Here is a 16,792-nt window from a genome sequence, read left to right on the forward strand (position 1 = left end):
TGGCGTGCGCTCTAACTCTTCTGGTGGAGCGTTCTTGCCAATCACTTGACATGGGTAGCATTGTTTGATTTGCTTTTCCACCATTTTGTCAATTTCAGGCCACCAGACTTTGGTTCGCAGTCGGTTCTTTGTTCGCACAATCCCTTGATGTCCTTCATGTCCTAACTGTAGCACGTGCTCTTGCAGAGCTTCGGGAATCACGATCCTGTTTCCTCGCATGACCATCAGTCCAGCCGTCCAAAGTTCATCTTTGACTGCCTGGAATGCTGTGCCTTTGAAGTAGGTCCAGTCATTTTTCTGTATGGCTTGACGTAGCTTGGAGATAGTCGGATCATCCTTTGAAGCTTGCTCGATCTCACGGGGGGTTAGAGCATGAGGTGTGGAATCTTTGATGATGCTGTAGATGTACTCATCTGTTTCTCTCTCCTCAGATTTGTCACAATGACCAACGGGTTGGCGACTCAGGGGGTCGGCCTTGTTGGTTTTGCCGGGGATGTGGACTACTTGGTAGGTAAACTGTTGCAGGTACAGCAACCACCGTTCCACTCTGGCTGATGGAGGGAGTGAATTGGGTGATAGCACTTTCACAAGCGCCTTGTGATCTGTGAGGATCTTGAATTCACATCCGATGAGATACAAGCTGAATTTTCGACAGGCCCAGAATACTCCGAGAGCTTCTCTTTCAAACTGAGAGTAGCGTGTCTCAGTGGGTGTGAGCTTCCTGCTGGCGTAGTAAACTGGCTTCCAGACTCCGTCTGTCTGTTGTTGCTCTAAGATGGCGCCTACGCCGAAGGGGGAAGCGTCACAGGTGATTCTGGTTGGTCTTCCAACTGAGTAGTATGCCATGACAGGGGCTTCGATCAAAGCGTCTTTGAGCTGGTCGAACGCACACTGTTCCTCCTTCTCCCATTTCCACTCAGCATCTTGCTTAGTGAGTTCCCAGAGAGGCGCCGTTATTGTGGCGAACTGTGGGACGAACTTTGCACAGAATTGGGCCAATCCGAGGAAGCTACGCATTTGTGACGCGTCAATTGGTGGGGGAGCATGCGCAATGGCTTTGACCTTTTCGTCTGACACTTTCAGGCCATCTTGTGATAAGACATGACCCATGTACTTGATTGAGGTCAGTTTGATCTGGCATTTCTTCTCATTGATTGTCAGTCCTCTTTCAGCTAACCGTTGCACCACGGTAGCCAGCCTTGTGTCATGTTCAGCTTCTGTACTGCCAACTACGACTATGTCGTCAGACATGTTGTATGCACCTGGGCAGTCTTTGATAACTTGGCTGATTATCTGTTGGAATTTTTCTGAGGCCATGTTCACTCCGAACAAGAGCCTTTTGTATCTGAAGAGTCCTCCTGGTGCAGCGAATGTTGTGATTTCTCTGGAATCAGGGTGGAGCTCTATTTGGTGATACGCCATGTTGAGGTCAATTTTGGAAAAGTATTTCCCTCCGGCCATTTCCTGGATGGTCTCGTCGATGGTAGGCACCGGATGACGCTCACGGACAATGGCCGCATTGGCTCTTCGCATGTCAATGCAGATCCGCACGTCTCCATGTTTGCGATCATTTTCCGGCATTTTCTCCACAGAGACTAGTGGATTCACCCAATGAGCTGGTTCTGACACTCCCTCAATGACGTCTAGGTCCACTAGTTCTTGTAATTTCTTGATGACGCGCTGCCGTCTATTGAATGGAATTCTCCGCACCGGCTGAATGACTGGGGTGACGTCTGGGTCAATTTTCAGTCTGAGCTGGTAGTTCTTGAGTTTCCCCAGCCCAGTGAAGACTTGTGGGTACTTGATGCGCAGACTTGACCACACGTCGGTTCCAGAACAGCTCAGGATGTTTGCGTCGATGCCAACTCTCAACAGTCCTAGCTCTTTGCTGGTTCTGCTGCTTAGGAGTGATGCTTGTGCTTGTGGCACCACGAAGAACGAAGCAGTGGCACGCCGTGTTGTGTTTGGGACTTCAACTTCAAGTGTGCATTTGCCTAGGAGCGTGAGGGCTTGCTTGCTGGCATAAGGATACAGTTTTGTAGAGGCAGGCTGCAGACTGACTTCAGGCCTGGCCTTCTGTAACCCTTTAAAATCATGCACGGACAGCGTGTTGTGGTGAGCACCAGAGTCTATCACCATGGGTAAGGTGAAACCGTTCAGGCGTAGGTCTAAGGTGTCCTCTGTTTTAGATATTCTGAATAGGTAGAGATCTTCAGAATCACTCCGTGAGTCATTGCTTTCTCCTTCTTCTACCCTATGTTGACCTTTTTTGTTTCGACCCTTGCTTTGCTTTGGATCATCCCTGCTGCGACCTGAGGCTCTGCTGCGACCCTGTGAGCTCGACGTGTCATCTTGGTTTGGCTTGTATTTGTCTTTGTGGAAGCAGAGATCATCGAAGTGACCCTTTTTTCCACAGTGGCTGCACTTGTGATTCTTGGATCGGATGCATTCGCGAGCTATGTGTCCTTGTGCACCACACTTGTAGCACCCTGACTGTGATGCTGATTTGAGCTTTGGTTTGGGCCTTGCTCTGCCAGATACTTGGTTTGTATTGGATGGAGAACTGAGAATTAACGCCTCCTTGTGGTGGTATGAGCCAATCACTTGGATAAGGCGATCCAGTGTGAGATTATCTTCTCTGAATAGTTTGGCTTTTAACTCTGAATTTTTAATGTGCAGTAGTACTTTATCTCTTACATGGTTATCAGCTTCAGCATTGAAGTTGCATGTTTTCACTAGTGCTTTAAGGCGAGTGATGAAATTATTTATTGTTTCACCAGCATTGGGCTCTGTTTCCCAGAATTTTGTACGGGCTTTTGGTATATTCTCCCTTAATGCAAAAGTGTTGTTGAAGAGTCGGATGGCTACTTGAAACACATCTCGTGCAGGTTGCTGATCAACAGCGGGTTGGTGGGCTATCTGCTCGTAGTGAAATTTTTCCATATCTCACGCAGTCCCTCTCCCCCTGTTAGCAATAAGACAGCTCGCTTTTGTGCAGCATTTACAACTCCTGACGCAATGATGTATATTTCTAGCTCACTCTTCCACATTTCCCATCGTTGATGTAAAGTTTCAGGCTCTCCCACAGTGTCTAACGGTTTCGGTGGCGTGAGTCCACCCAGCGCAACATGAGCCATCTTTACTTTCGTTTTCAAACGTGGATTCTAAGAGGCTTCGTGAGCAGTAATTCTGTCATATGCACGCTCAATTCCGGTTATTAAACGTTTTGGCATCACACAGAAAACTTATTTCACTTCCCTGAAAGAGTGTCGTCGAATTTCCAGTGAGGATCCGGAATTATAGCTCCGACGTTTGTTGCAATGTCCATGCGAGGTCCTGACTTGCAGACTTTTTTTTTTCCCGGGTCCGTCAACAGCTGAGAGGGCTTGTAATTCCGTTCTTCTATGCTGTCGGGATCATCCTCGTCGCCAGTTGTGGTGTGTTAGGGATCACACACACGAGTAGTATCCGTTTGAGGGTCTTTTATTAAACACTTTCAACTCGGCACACATACATGTTCAACAGGGTTGCCTCTCTATCACTCTAGTCAGTAGTTATGATCTCGCGAGTGTCACTACCTAATCTCGCGATAGGTTACTTTTCTTATAAGAACACTACAGTGACAAGCATAATAAAGCGCCAGAAAACCGTGGGAAACACATCAGTAGGCTATCAACATGTCCATCCCTGCAGACTTTCAACTCGCCTTAGGCGCGGTAATTGACGTTCAAGAGTCATTTCATCAGATAACAGCAATGATGAGCGAGAGTAGTAAAGAACAGACCAAAAATATGAACTACGTTCTCGAAATTCTTGAAGTTCATAGAGAGAGCAGGCGACCTAGACAGCTGTGGGTGTTTACTGCATCGATAAATATGAAATGTCACACACTTTTGCGTTTCCGTATCCACGCAGATTTTCACCCTAAAGCGCTCGTCTAAATGCAGATTTAAAAGTGAAAACGAAACGCCACTTTTGCGTTTTGGTTTCAGATCGTTTCCGTGTAAAGGTAGCCTTAGTGTGCTCTCCCTCGCCCCCTGTGCCATCTCTCTCTCTCCTCAGTCTCTCTCCTGCCCTTTGCTCTCATTCACTCACCTATAACCCGTTACCAATCAGCCACCTGTTCCTACTCCAGTAATCACCTCCCCAGTATATATGTCTGTATTGTTCCACCACTCCTCGCCGGATCCTCGTCAATACCGTAGTCTTGTCTTGTCCCTGGTCTGTTATCCTAGTCTGCTTTTTAACTTATTAAACACGCGCCGGTTGTGTCTGTGTCGTATGAGTAAACATTTCAGCCGTGACAGCATGACAAGGGGCGTAGCTACCGACCACCAAACACCTCCGTCAGATGTGTTCCTATAGAACCCTGAAAAGACCCGACCTCGGAGCAGGAGCTAAAATGGTTATAGGAACTGAGGGAGATGGTCCCGAGTTCCTGTATGTCCGAATGCGGGAGAAAACGGCCCCGTGAATTAAAATGTTATACGAAGTGCCAAAGGTTCCTACAGTCCGAATGCGGCTTATGTTTCTCGGCTGGCCTGGGAACGCCTCGGGATCCCCCCAGAAGAGCTGGAGGAAGTGGCCGGGGCCGGGGACGTCTGGGTTTCTCTGCTCAAGCTGCTGCCCCCTCGACCCGATCCCCGGAAAAGCGGAAGATGATGGATGGATGAATTGGATTATTTTTAAATTAATTATGATTACAATGAATTGAACTCCAATTGGCTTGAATTGGACTATATTATTTAAGTGCCTTGAGATCACATTTGTTGTCATTTGGCGCCATATAAATAAACTGAATTGAAAACTGAATTGAACAAACTAAACAGTTTATTTTATTAGCTTTGGCTTAGTATCTCAAACATTTATTAAATACGTCAAGCTAGCTATTTTATGCATTTCTGAAATGTAACGTGATGCTAGTTTGGACTAGCAGTCCAGCATGGGAGCTAGGTGTTGCGAATGACACGTTTCAGATTATCGTAAATCCTACAAACTATTCAGAGTTTTTCTTATTAGGTGATTTAGGGCTATTCATTTATGAATAATCTTTTTGGTTGCTGAAAAGATACCTCTTAGGGCACAACTCGGGTAATGTTTTAGAATGCTAATTTGCTTTTGATCATTTCTAACTGACCAATAATGATGGTACATTTGAGAATAATAATGTCATGACATAGCCTTAAGATCTCTGGTATTCTGGCCTGACACATAACTAACCTCCACTGTGTGTTGTCCAATGTCTGGTGCACTGGGAAGTGGATGTATGTGAGTCTCAGTGTAGACACCAGTCATTAGAAGCAATCCAGTGAGGTAATTGTCTATAGACGGTAAAGAGTCTGCAAGAAGACAAATAAACCAAAATAAAAGCCATGTTACTAGAGAGGGCACATTTCCAATTGCAATGTCTACACATTAGAATAAATTTAAAGTAATAGTCAATAGTTACAGTTGAGCTTATCTTCCACGCATCACCCATCCACCCACCAGATGCCCTCAGCTAATAAGTCCATGCTCTATCCAGTCTCTTATCACACCCACCTCACCTCCTCCCACATCTCTAATCAGTTTATCTGATTTACTTCAACATTCAGCTCTGTAACACAGACCTAACCAAGATTCAGTCTTTTATATTCAGATCATTCCTTGTTTGTTCTGTTTCCTTTGCGACTACTTGTTCTGATTTCTTGCCTTGTTTTAATGACTTTATTCTATCCTTTCTCTCTGGCTTTGTTTCTCTACACTCCACCTGACAACCTGCCTTAATGCTCCTTCCTTCCGGGTTCACATGTGGGTTCCCGATGTTCAGGAGTAAACTTACCAATCAGTTGATTTTTACAGATGAAGCTGTGTCGTCCAGCACACTGAACCCTCCTCCACTTTCCTGGTGTACCCAAGGCCATCTGGGGGCACAACCCCTGACTTGCACTGTGGTGGTTTAGTGGTTCCATTATCCCAAAGTGGTCAGGTCCTTCTCCACCTAATCCACGCAGCCATACCCACACAGTGGTTTCTCTGAACAAAATTAGAAATATGACAGTATATCTGTTTCAGACCATGGAGACCAGGAATGATGAAAGCAGGATTTAACGTTGATAGATATTTTTTGTTAAACTTACTCTGAAAAAGAATGATGGATGAAATTTAGCAGCTCTTGGCTCTCAGCAGATGCTAAATCTCCTCCCCAAGTCTCTCTACATGAGACCTGCGCCTCAAACCACGATGATGTTATGTCAGAGAGCCAATAGCATTGCTGGCTGACCAGGTGGATCCGACCTCCTTTTGGACAGGAAATATCCCCTGTAAGGCAAAAATCAAACATTAGTTTCTCCTTAGTATATTTTCTACCTGGATTTCCTTGATCATTGTGTGTATATATGTGTTTTTTCCCTGCTGGTCCGACTCAGTTTCTGCCACTTTCCTCGTCATGTTTAGAGTCTTGTTTTGAAGTTTTCTTTTTCCTGGAACTCCTGCTCTGCAGTGCTTTGTGCTTGCTCAATCCCCCGGGAGTAGTCAAATATTAGGGAGTCATGTCCAAAACGAAACGGTATCTTCAAATATTTTTTTTTTGTTGTTGCTTTTGTAAAACACGTGATGGAAGAAATGTTCACATCTTTCATTTGGGTAAAAGTAAAACACATAAAATGAAATTGATTGATTTGATTTGCTATAATTGCCAAACTCATACCAGCATCAAACTAAACAGAAAAACATTCTGTAAAATGTACTTATAACTATCTGCAGCATAAATCTGAAATATTAAAAGTAGCTGAAGCAATAGCTTTTTTATTTAAAAGAAATTGCAATTATATTCTCCTCTTATTCTTTTATTAAAACCAGCAATTACGGTAATTATATTAATTCAGAATTAAAGGGTAGTGGACTCTATGTATACTCTGGAAATTGAGCAGTGACTTTGTCGAAAATATTTAGACACTAATTCAGACTATTTTCTCTAACTCTTGAATGAATATGTTTTGGTAAAAGGTTAAGATTCAAATGTAGTCAATGTCCAGGTATTACAATTTTCACATTCGGCTAACTGCAGAAATACTGTTACAAAAGAACCCTCCACACTCTTGAATTGGGTTTTGCTCAATGCTTTATGACTCCACATGGTAGAAATTGTTTTAAAAATTTCGAAGCCAGACTGTGAGACTTCATCAAGTTGGAGGTATGAACAGGAAGAGTTTCAGTGCAACAAAAGTCAAACATGACTGCAGCAGTGGTTCGGATTAACAGAAAGAGCGACGGTATGGTTAAGATAAGATGCAGAGACCCCCCCCCCCCCCCCCCCCCCCCTCCTAAAAAAAAAGATGACTCCACACTTCTTTATAGTAAAACAAATGATTATGTGTGTCTGACTTGGCAGTTGGAAGCTGGCGTTTCAGTGATCCTCGGACAGTGCCAAGGACATTGCATGAAGCTGTTCTCTGTGGATGGTGTCTAAAAGGAGAACCAGCCGACAAAACAGCAGAAAATGGCAAGATTAAACTTTGCCAAGAGCAAAAGCTGCCAGATGAATACTGGCAGACCTCCTTTTAGTTCACTGAAACCAAAATAGCCTGAACTCGAATCAAATAGGGGTCTGCATCCCTGCAGAAGGTAAAAGATGACATTTTGATGTTCATGTACGGTATGAATGCATCCAAATGCCATCTTAAGATACTTGGCCGGAGAGGAATTTTGCAACGTGACAATAATTTGAACTGTTTTTAAAGAAGAAAGAAAAGTTTTAAACTGCAACCTGGCCAAGCCATCTTCCAATAGAACACCTTTGGAATACTGTTATAGAAGTCTGAGAGCATGCTGACAGCCTCTGAGTAACTGCGTTTCTGATATGTTACCTGCTGCATACATAACCGTAACACCTGAAAATTCAAACAGAACCGAAAATAGAAAGAAATGTAAGCATCGGCCGGAGGAGTTTCAGGCGTTTATGCAGCTATTTTACACACCGCTGCTGTATTTGTCATACTTTTGAAGCTTTACCTCTCCGAGTGATGCGAAACCAACATTTTCCAAAACAATGCATTCTGGGTTTTTTTCGTTTTGACTGCGTACAAAGTTAAATTTCTCACCTTGCGACGTGGTGATCAAAACCACACAAAGACTCCAGAGTGTTGCCCATTTGTGTGATGCAGTTGTACCTGTCATCTTGCAGAGACACAGTCATATTCCTCTACGGATCAACACTATTGTGGAAATCAATACCCTCCAAGTGTTGCACTGAACGTGTAAATTCTAATCATCTTTTTCTTGCCACTGCCACAAGACCATCCCCTTACTGTCTGTGTCTTACTGCCTTAACTTAAACCCTACTCTGCTCGGGCTCACACTTTTCTCCACTTACACCTCCTTCCCTCACCGTGCAGACACACATGAGTTATGGTTGGATCATTGTTTTAAAGGCCTCTTCTCTGCTTTCTGTGAGCGTCTGGGTGACTTCTACCGTGTCTCTCAGCAACGGCCATAGAAGCAGAGTGGACAGAGGAGGCCAGCACTGCTCATTAACATGTTGTAAAACGCCTGGCACTTAAAGGAAACAGACAAACTCACTCAAGGAAGCACATACGTAACCGAGGGTGCTGGTAGAAACAAAACACCAAGTACAAACAGGAGTTATTATATCAGTGCTACCTGGGAGCACATTTTTGATTAATATTGTTAAATGAATAAGCGTCTTCTGGGTATTGGGATGCTGAATAGTGTTCATTCTGTTGTTCCAGCGCTAACACACAGACCTCATCACTAGCCAGACAAAGGGTTTGTGACGCACGTGCAAAGAATAGACCCAAGTTCTAAAAAGAGAGGATGCCATCTGGGTTGCCTGGGGAACAGATAAAGCTGAAGGCAGTGATAAGGCTTTGAATTGTTTTTCCGTTACGATAGAAACTATTGTCCATTTTATTCTTCATTAGGCACTTTTGCCTTCACGAGCAGAAAGGTTCAGCAAGACGGCAGCTAATTGATTAAGTTTCAATGACTGGAGAACCAATACCAAAACTTAAAGTATTAAACCGTTTTCTCTACACCTCCTTCACTGTGCTGAGTGTCATCTTAATAGATTGGGTCAAGAACTCTATTATCCCCTCAGGGTTGTAAAATGATATTTTCAGAATAACTCTCATTTTAGCTTAGCCTGTTAGCATGCAAACATGAAATACAATGAAAACAGCATATATTTGAAATTCCACACTCGAAGGTATTTTCTTTTCTTTTTTTTTTCTTTTGTCACACTAACAGTTTTGTACCCTTAGTTTTGAGCAAATTAAACTGACTGACATTGCTATTCTAAATATATTGGTTAATAAAAGTATTTTGATTTATCTATAATTAAACAAGTCACCACAAAGCAGTTCAGTTTGTGATTAAAAATGTCAAGACTCCCGTCGAAATGAGCGCCCGGCTCATTTGAGGCTACGGAACACCAGAGGGCAGCAACGACCCTTCCCACAAACAAAACGAGGAAGCGGAGGAAACGCAGAGAAGAAGAAGGCAGCTGATGGTGACACATCAAAGGTAATGTTAATCGAAAACAACAAATCGAATAGCCTCTTCTTTGTCAACACAGCTCATTCAAAAGCAAATGATTATATGTCTATGTACATTTTGAAGTTTGATATCTAACTGTACGTGTCGACGGTTGCTTTTACTGAATAGGAGCGGCGTTGTTATTGTTATGATTCGCGTATTAGCTTCTATACCTGCCCTTCTGTATTTGCAGTAGCGAACTGTCTGAAGTTGTGATGGGCAACTACTGAGAAATAAGGAACATAATTCCGCAATGAATGCAGCGCACCAAAATGAAGTCAAACATGACGTTTTTCAATATTATCCATCCTACTCAACGACACAGTGGAAGAATCTAACACTTAGAATTTATTTATTTTTGTCCAATTATATGGTTGATTATTGATTACTTGAATGCCGAATTTTCTGGAAGACTTCGCTTCTTCCTGATCAGATATTGGATGTGGATAATCTGACATATCTTTAAGGTCATACGTTATCAAAAGTTATATTTGAACTGATGTTTCATTGATGTTTGGTATGAAGTATTTTTGACTCCTCGATTGTATGGCAGGAATTGAATTGAATAACACTTTGTTGATCCTTAAAGGGGAAATTATTTTGCAGCATAAATAATAAATGACAGTTGTTAGTGATTCTAAAGTTGAAGTGGTATGTTGAAAATCTTGTCAATGGTTCTCTGGCTTTGTTTTGGTTTTCCAGCAGGTTCTATGCTCCAGTTAAGGACTTCTGAGGAAGAAGAAAGCAGTTTTGAAATTTGCCAGCTCAGACAGGCAGTGTCACAAAACAATGACAGGTGTCTGGACGAGATGCTCTGTCAAGAGATCTACAAGAAAGTCATCAACTGCAGAGGTGGCTGGGGCATTGCAGGCACGCCTCTGCACGCTGCTGTGTCCAAAGGTCACCTCAGCTGCCTGCAGGTTCTGCTAGCCCACGGTGCGCTTGTAGACTGCGTGGATGTCAAGGCCCAGACGCCTCTGTTCGCTGCTGTTCGAGGGAAATACCTGGACTGTGTCTTAACTCTCCTCAGAGCCGGCGCCAACCCCAACGGGAGCTCGTCCAATAACTGCTCCCCCGTCCTCACAGCAGCACGGGAGGGTGACGCGGAGATACTGAGGCAACTGCTCATCCATGGCGCAGAGGTGAACTCCCGCTCCAAAGTCCTCCTCTGGACCTCCAGTGCCAGGGTGTCCAGTGGGCCGCTGTACCTGGCTGCTGTTTATGGACACATGGAGTGCTTCAAACTGCTTCTCCTCTTCGGGGCTGACCCGAATTACAACTGCACAGACGCAAAGCTGCTGAGTTCTGTCAAGCAGCCCAAAACTGTGCTGGAGATGTGCCTCAGGCACGGCTGTGGCGTGGAGTACATCCAGCTGCTGATCGACTTCGGAGCGAATGTGTACCTCCCCACGCTGATCATTGAGAAGTCCACGAAGCAGAACGAGGCTGTAGAGCTGCTTCTGCGGGAGAGAGGTACTGCAAATACTCTTTACTGATTGGTCCTTTCAGTTATTACACCCCACACCACTGTCCTTCATGTTTTACCCATTCAAAATGCCCGTTCACCCTTGAGCAACACATCTGATTCAAAACTAAATTGTTCCCCATAATAGTGTGTCCCCAAGGTTTGCGCAAGCCTGCCAGTGACCAGTTAACTTAAGCCAAAGTGTGCCGAAAGAGGGGACACGTTTGAAATCTAAAAACACTGCCCAATGGGATGTTATCTGAATTCCATAAAAGGTGTGTAGCCAAGAGTACTGTGCAAAGGTTTGAAGCCACCCCTCAGTTCTTCATGTACATGTCCGAGAAAAACAGGAAATAGGTGTGATTTATTGAAACGTGCAAACAGAAATGAAAATACTGTTCCCAATTCTAACAAGCTTGAATGTCTGTATTTCATCTGAGCACCTTTATTCTTCAACACAGCCTGAACCCTCTGAGACAAGCATTTCTTTAAAGTAGTCTTCAGGAACAGTTCTTCAGGCTTCTTGAAGGACATCCCAAAATGTTCTCTGTCACGATGATCCCACACTGCTTCAATAATGTTGAGGATGCTGAGGATTCATCCCTCCATCAGTTGCCACTGATTTTCAGTCCTCTTCTTGTGTCATTTGGCAAATGACCTCAATTTATGGAGTTTTCTCTCAAATTTCACTCGGCACACCTTGCTGAGATGTGCCAATGTTTGGGAATAACCTTGACGGAACAAAAATAGTTCTTATGTCTGTCAAACTGTGTTGTCATTGGAATTTTTCATAGATGCGACTGAAGAAATGGGAACAAGCGACGTGTGCCTAAAGATCCAATTTAAAATTGGTACTTTCCTAAGGGTGTTGAGTTCCGTGCTTGAAGGATTCATACCTCTGTGTTAAATGGCTGGACAAAAAAGAAAAGGGAAAAACCAAACATTCCTCTGAAAGTGGTCAGGTTAAAGAACTGGACTGGAGGGAAGTGGAAAGGCAGCCAATACCATCACAAACACAGAGACCTTCAGTGTAGGGCACTTTAATAGATTACAAGAAAGTCTGGCTCTTTGGAAGCTAAATATAAAGAAGTGAGGGGTGGATCAGGACTTCTTCACAGTGCTATAGTTAGAAAGTTATTATTATTAGGATTACAGTGTTGCCATTTTCAGACTTTTGTGTGTTTTGAAACATGCAGGCATTCAGCTGGGTCAGTTTTAAACATGTTCTGCATTAGAAACATGAAGTGTTTCTTCACGCTGCTATGGACTGTCCTGAATTTATCCTGCACACATCCCACTTTCGAGAAGATCCGTAATTAGCACATTTGTTCGGCAGCTCGATGGCACTATCTCGATGGCTAACCCCCTCCCCGCTTTCGTTCCCTTCTTATTCAACTTCGGCACATCCCTTTAATAACTGTCTCCCCCCCCCCCCTCCCTCCCTCTTGTCATCTCCAGGAAATCCCAAAGCCTTGACCTCACAGTGCCGACTTGCTGTGCGCAGATACCTCAAACAGATCAACAAGATCCATCGTATCGACCAGCTGGAAATGCCAACAAGCCTCCTAAACTATCTGCAATATAAACCAGTCCCCGTCACTGTTCTGTAGATAAAGCAAGCGTCTGTTGTTTTATGACATTTTTATCTCAGTTCCTGCTTTTGAATTCTGTGGGCTTTTGACCACATTTGTCTTCAAGTGGCTTCTGTCCCTTCATGTGCTTTTCTGTTCAGACTGATGTTCAGTCGAAGGATTAAATGTGTGAACAAATAGGCAGTTTCATTCATGTGTTCTCCTGTAATCGCGTGTGAATTTGAAGCTTGGCAGAATTTGCTGTTCATGACCACTAACAAAAGCAGACAGATAAACAACTGAAATTCACTTGGTTGTTTAATGATATAAATACTTCTCGTTATTCCGATTTAATTGGCTAAACTTATGTCAACAGTTACACACGGGACAAAAACACGTGATTCCTCAGACTTGACCTGCAGGTGGCAGGAGACGGACGGAGCCCTGAACAGGAGAAGGCACTGCACATGGAAGCCAAACACCCGAATCGTTTCCCCTCAGATATGTCATAGCGGATGATAAAGTTCGACATCTGCGACTCTGGGGCGGACGCAAAAACAAAAAGTTCTGAGTAAAGAATGGCTCTTTGGAAACTTTTATGCCGTCACCCTGAAATAAGTTTTACATTAAAACGCAGGAATGCAGTGAGCAAGACGTAATCCCTTCTTGGAAGTCCCATAAGTGATCAAATGAATCACGATGATGATAAAAAGGAGAAAAAAAAGCATTAATTTAGCTTTAATTATTCTTAATTTGAGTTTTTTTTTTATATATATGTATATATATATATGTATATATACACATATAGTTCTGAAAAAATTCCATCTCAACAAAACATTCACTTGTCTGGGATCAGAATTATAATCATGAAATGTATCAAAATCCATCGGACAATTCAGGGAAAGATTCAGCTGCTCTTAGAAAATGACTGCTAGCAGGTAAACGGCGCGCAAAAGAAAATTGTTCAAGTACAGTCATTGTTTTAAAAAAAAAAAGTTGTTACAGTGTTTCTGTAATCAGATGAACTTCAAGTAGCATTTTTTCCAACAAACTGTTTCGGAGTGAAACACTTCACTTGGTCCCCTTTTTAAAACTTGAGGTCGGCGTCGCTTTTGATGGCCACTGAAGACCCCCCCCCCCCTCCCGTTGACACCGCGACATCAGCCAAGGCCCACGTCTAGTGACATCATCACTACGAAGCCCAAGATGGAGGTCCAGGACGCCAGCCTCCCGTTACCACTGAAGACACCAGGTTGGAGCAAAGAAACAGATTAGTGGAGGAAGGATTTTAAAGACCTCATGCGGCTTCAACTGAAAGGCCTCCCTCTTACCTGAGTTGAGCCTCAGGTATGATGTCATCCACCACCACGTAGACCATGGCCCCGGCAGCGAACGCCAACGCGTACGGCAGCAGAGGTTCTGCCACAACAACAGCGAGGGCACCCAGCAGGCCGGCGATGGGTTCGACCATCCCGCTGAGCTGGCCGTACCTGAAGGACGAACAATTCAAATTTTAAGTATGTGTTCGCAGACCAAGCGTTCCACGGAGCTGTTTAACTATCTCTGAGACAGTGCTTAGAAACAGACACGAGTGTTTCCCTACCAGAACGCCCTCCATGTTGAGACCCCTGAACCCCGCAGTGGCAGGCTCACTGCTAATCCTTCTGGGAAATTCTGGATGCCAATACCGATGGCCAAGTTTCTGATGGAACACAAAAAGTTAGCAGTCACAGAATTTCTCACTTTAAGAACTGACCAGGTGGTGTATAAGGGTCGAGTTTTCCTCCCTGACCTGAACAATAACGAGAGAGACGTACGATGTATAAATGGCTCGATAAAGTGAAACGGCATCAAGTGAATTTCTGTAATAATGAATAGAATAAGAAATAATTTGATGTCTCTGCTTTAAGTACTAGTGGCTCAGTGGTTAGAAGGTTGGTTGGCGGTTCGATTCCCACTCTTGCCACTCAAAAAGATTGGTGAAACTGACAGCTGGAGGGGTGTCGGTCCACCTCCTTGTCACGGCAGAGGTGCCCTTGAGCAAGGCACCGTACCCCCATGCGCTGTGAACGGCTGCCCACTGCTCCAGGTTGGCATCTGTCTCTGAGTGTGTGACCCTGTGCATGTGTGTGTAAACAGGTGCCAGCCTGGATGGGTTAAAGGCGGAGGAAAAATTTTGTGTGTATGCATTACCAATAAATCTGATCTGATCTTAATCTTAACTCTATTTAGTCTCCTTTCAGGGAGCAACAATGCAAAAACCCGATTTTGTCAATAACAAATCTGCTTTCAGTATAGCTGTTCTTAATTGAGTTTGAACAAACAAAACTATGCTTAATTGCTGACTTTTTTTGTCTTTTTTGACCATTGTTCAGACTTCAAGTTAAGCGAGCAGCTCGTGCTGTTAGCCTTCCGTGCTTTTGGTCTGTGTCTCCAATCACCGTGGAGTGAAACAAGCTAGGCTGAGTTAGTTGGCCTGGTGGTGTTACGCTGAATATTGAACTCTTTAGAGATTATTCACCACAACACAGGCACATGCAGATCATAACGACCCTTATTATGAAACAAATCACCTATTTTCTTTTCTTTTCTTTGACAGACAGAACCTGTGAACAAACTGTCACACTGCAGTACTACCTTACAACCACTCGATGTCAGCAGAGTTCAACACAGCAACAGATTTTTGCTGAATCTTAAGAACACTACCTATAGTGTCAGAAAGTAGAGGTCAGACTGCCTGTATCTGCACAGACAATCGGAGGAACCAATCCTGAGTACATGCTGGGTGGGGCTGTGCATTCATTCTGAAATGAGAAGCTTGCAAGCAGCTAGCTGCTGATGGTGAAAACCCGATTAGCACATTCATAGATTTCCATTCATGAATGAGTGAAAGGGTGTGGAGTCATAACAAGCCATTTTAAACTTTCTGTTTTTTTTTTTTTGTTTTTTTTTAAATTGCAAAAACTTCGAAAGTACAATTTTGAAAAAGACAGATAAGCTTTTAGGGGGATTAATAACTGCTGAAGTGGATCTTTCAACATATCTGCTTGGCATCCAAATGGTCTTTTATCTTTGCGAGTTTGTGAGTACAGCAGCAGTGAAATAAGCTACAGGTTAACAATCAGCAATAATCTTTATGAAATTGATCCAAAATGCTTTAATTTTGTTTCCCTATTCAGCGCACCACCTTATAGAACCTTGTAGTGCCATTCAGAATCCACAATCAACTACTTGCTCATAAGATCAACAGCCTTTGAGTCACACCTGTACTGACAGTACCGTGATCCAACCACAAGATGTCAACAGCACGCAACCTAGAATGTTAAAACCTCGTTAGACAACCACCATATTCACAGTGACCAGTAACACACTAAAGTAATCAAAAACACCTTTAAACTTCAACTAAACCCGTCCATTTCAACTTTCTATGGAGACTATTGCTACACTGTATGTTTTTCTTCCATATTCAATCCCTAAATTGCCAGATAAATCAACCAATTAAGTATAAAATTCTCACAAAGGGGCTGTTTTGGATAAGCAGAAGTTCTGCGAGTGCATCTGATTCTTTTGATGTTGGTCTTACCTGGCACTTTCAAAGGTAGCAGAGGTCGTCTTTCCTATGGCCCCAAAACCGACCCCTACAGCCAAGCCCTCTGCGGAGAAAAAAAAACATGACCAGATGATTGATAGTTTGTGCCCTCTTTTTCCTCTGTCACATAGGAACAAGAGCACTCTAGGAAAGAGAAGGGATGAAATTAAAAATGCTGGAAAGCCGCTGAGCCATTCTGTATTCTGGGTATAAAAGATAGTGGATGGATGGATTGAATCCATCGGTCCACAACTAGTTCTGCAGGTCTGTGAGAGTTTCCAGTCCAGAGCATTAATTACATTCTTTCACTTACTGTCTACTTTCAGGCTTTGATGGATGAAATCTGCTACCCTGCACAGACAGCCCATGTAACATGTCCACATCAGAATACTTTGCTGAACTATTAAAATATTCAGGAGTGTAGCTACAAGAAATTAAATATATATATATATTGTTTTACTGTAAGCTCCGGAGAATTGTTTGTATGAGATTTTATGGTGATTTTATGGTAATTTTACACTTTCGAAGCCTCTGCTTCTACAACTGCAACTGCTTAGGGGATTAAAACTGTAAAGCTGTATTATGAGGGATTTTCATAGTTGTGACCACTGCTTTGAGCCTGCTTCTTTTCCC

General features: G+C 43.4%; 3 protein-coding genes across 5 annotated transcripts in view; 1 reads left to right on the forward strand and 2 right to left on the reverse strand.

Moving 5' to 3' along the window:
• Positions 1-8,157, reverse strand: part of pkd1b (polycystic kidney disease 1b) — a 46,340-nt gene extending 38,183 nt beyond the window's left edge. Inside the window, exons 1-4 of the mRNA XM_075457420.1 lie at positions 8,082-8,157; positions 6,120-6,300; positions 5,822-6,015; positions 5,221-5,339 (exon numbers count right to left, since the gene is read on the reverse strand). Of these exons, the coding sequence (XP_075313535.1) occupies positions 5,221-5,339; positions 5,822-6,015; positions 6,120-6,300; positions 8,082-8,157 (570 nt within the window). The remainder of the gene's footprint in view (positions 1-5,220; positions 5,340-5,821; positions 6,016-6,119; positions 6,301-8,081) is intronic.
• Positions 8,158-9,470: 1,313 nt separating this feature from the next.
• LOC142374036 (ankyrin repeat and SOCS box protein 12-like) lies at positions 9,471-12,768 on the forward strand. Of its 2 annotated transcripts, none has more exons than XM_075457534.1 (3): positions 9,471-9,522; positions 10,237-11,007; positions 12,458-12,768. In XM_075457534.1, the coding sequence occupies exons 2-3, from the start codon at positions 10,245-10,247 to the stop codon at positions 12,607-12,609; spliced, it is 915 nt and encodes a 304-aa protein (XP_075313649.1). In that variant the 5' UTR covers positions 9,471-9,522; positions 10,237-10,244; the 3' UTR covers positions 12,610-12,768. The 2 variants fall into 2 exon arrangements, with proteins under 2 accessions (XP_075313649.1, XP_075313650.1); XM_075457535.1 differs by having other exon boundaries at positions 9,478-9,522; positions 10,240-11,007.
• A 102-nt stretch (positions 12,769-12,870) lies between these two features.
• Positions 12,871-16,792, reverse strand: part of slc39a11 (solute carrier family 39, member 11) — a 192,926-nt gene continuing 189,004 nt past the window's right edge. For both annotated transcript variants that reach the window (XM_075457533.1, XM_075457532.1), the window contains exons 7-10: positions 16,154-16,223; positions 14,174-14,272; positions 13,902-14,060; positions 12,871-13,809 (exon numbers count right to left, since the gene is read on the reverse strand). In XM_075457533.1, coding sequence (XP_075313648.1) covers positions 13,731-13,809; positions 13,902-14,060; positions 14,174-14,272; positions 16,154-16,223 — 407 coding nt within the window. In that variant the 3' untranslated portion in view covers positions 12,871-13,730. The remainder of the gene's footprint in view (positions 13,810-13,901; positions 14,061-14,173; positions 14,273-16,153; positions 16,224-16,792) is intronic.

Source organism: Odontesthes bonariensis, chromosome 23, assembly GCF_027942865.1.
Source record: "Odontesthes bonariensis isolate fOdoBon6 chromosome 23, fOdoBon6.hap1, whole genome shotgun sequence".
Taxonomy (NCBI): domain Eukaryota; kingdom Metazoa; phylum Chordata; class Actinopteri; order Atheriniformes; family Atherinopsidae; genus Odontesthes; species Odontesthes bonariensis.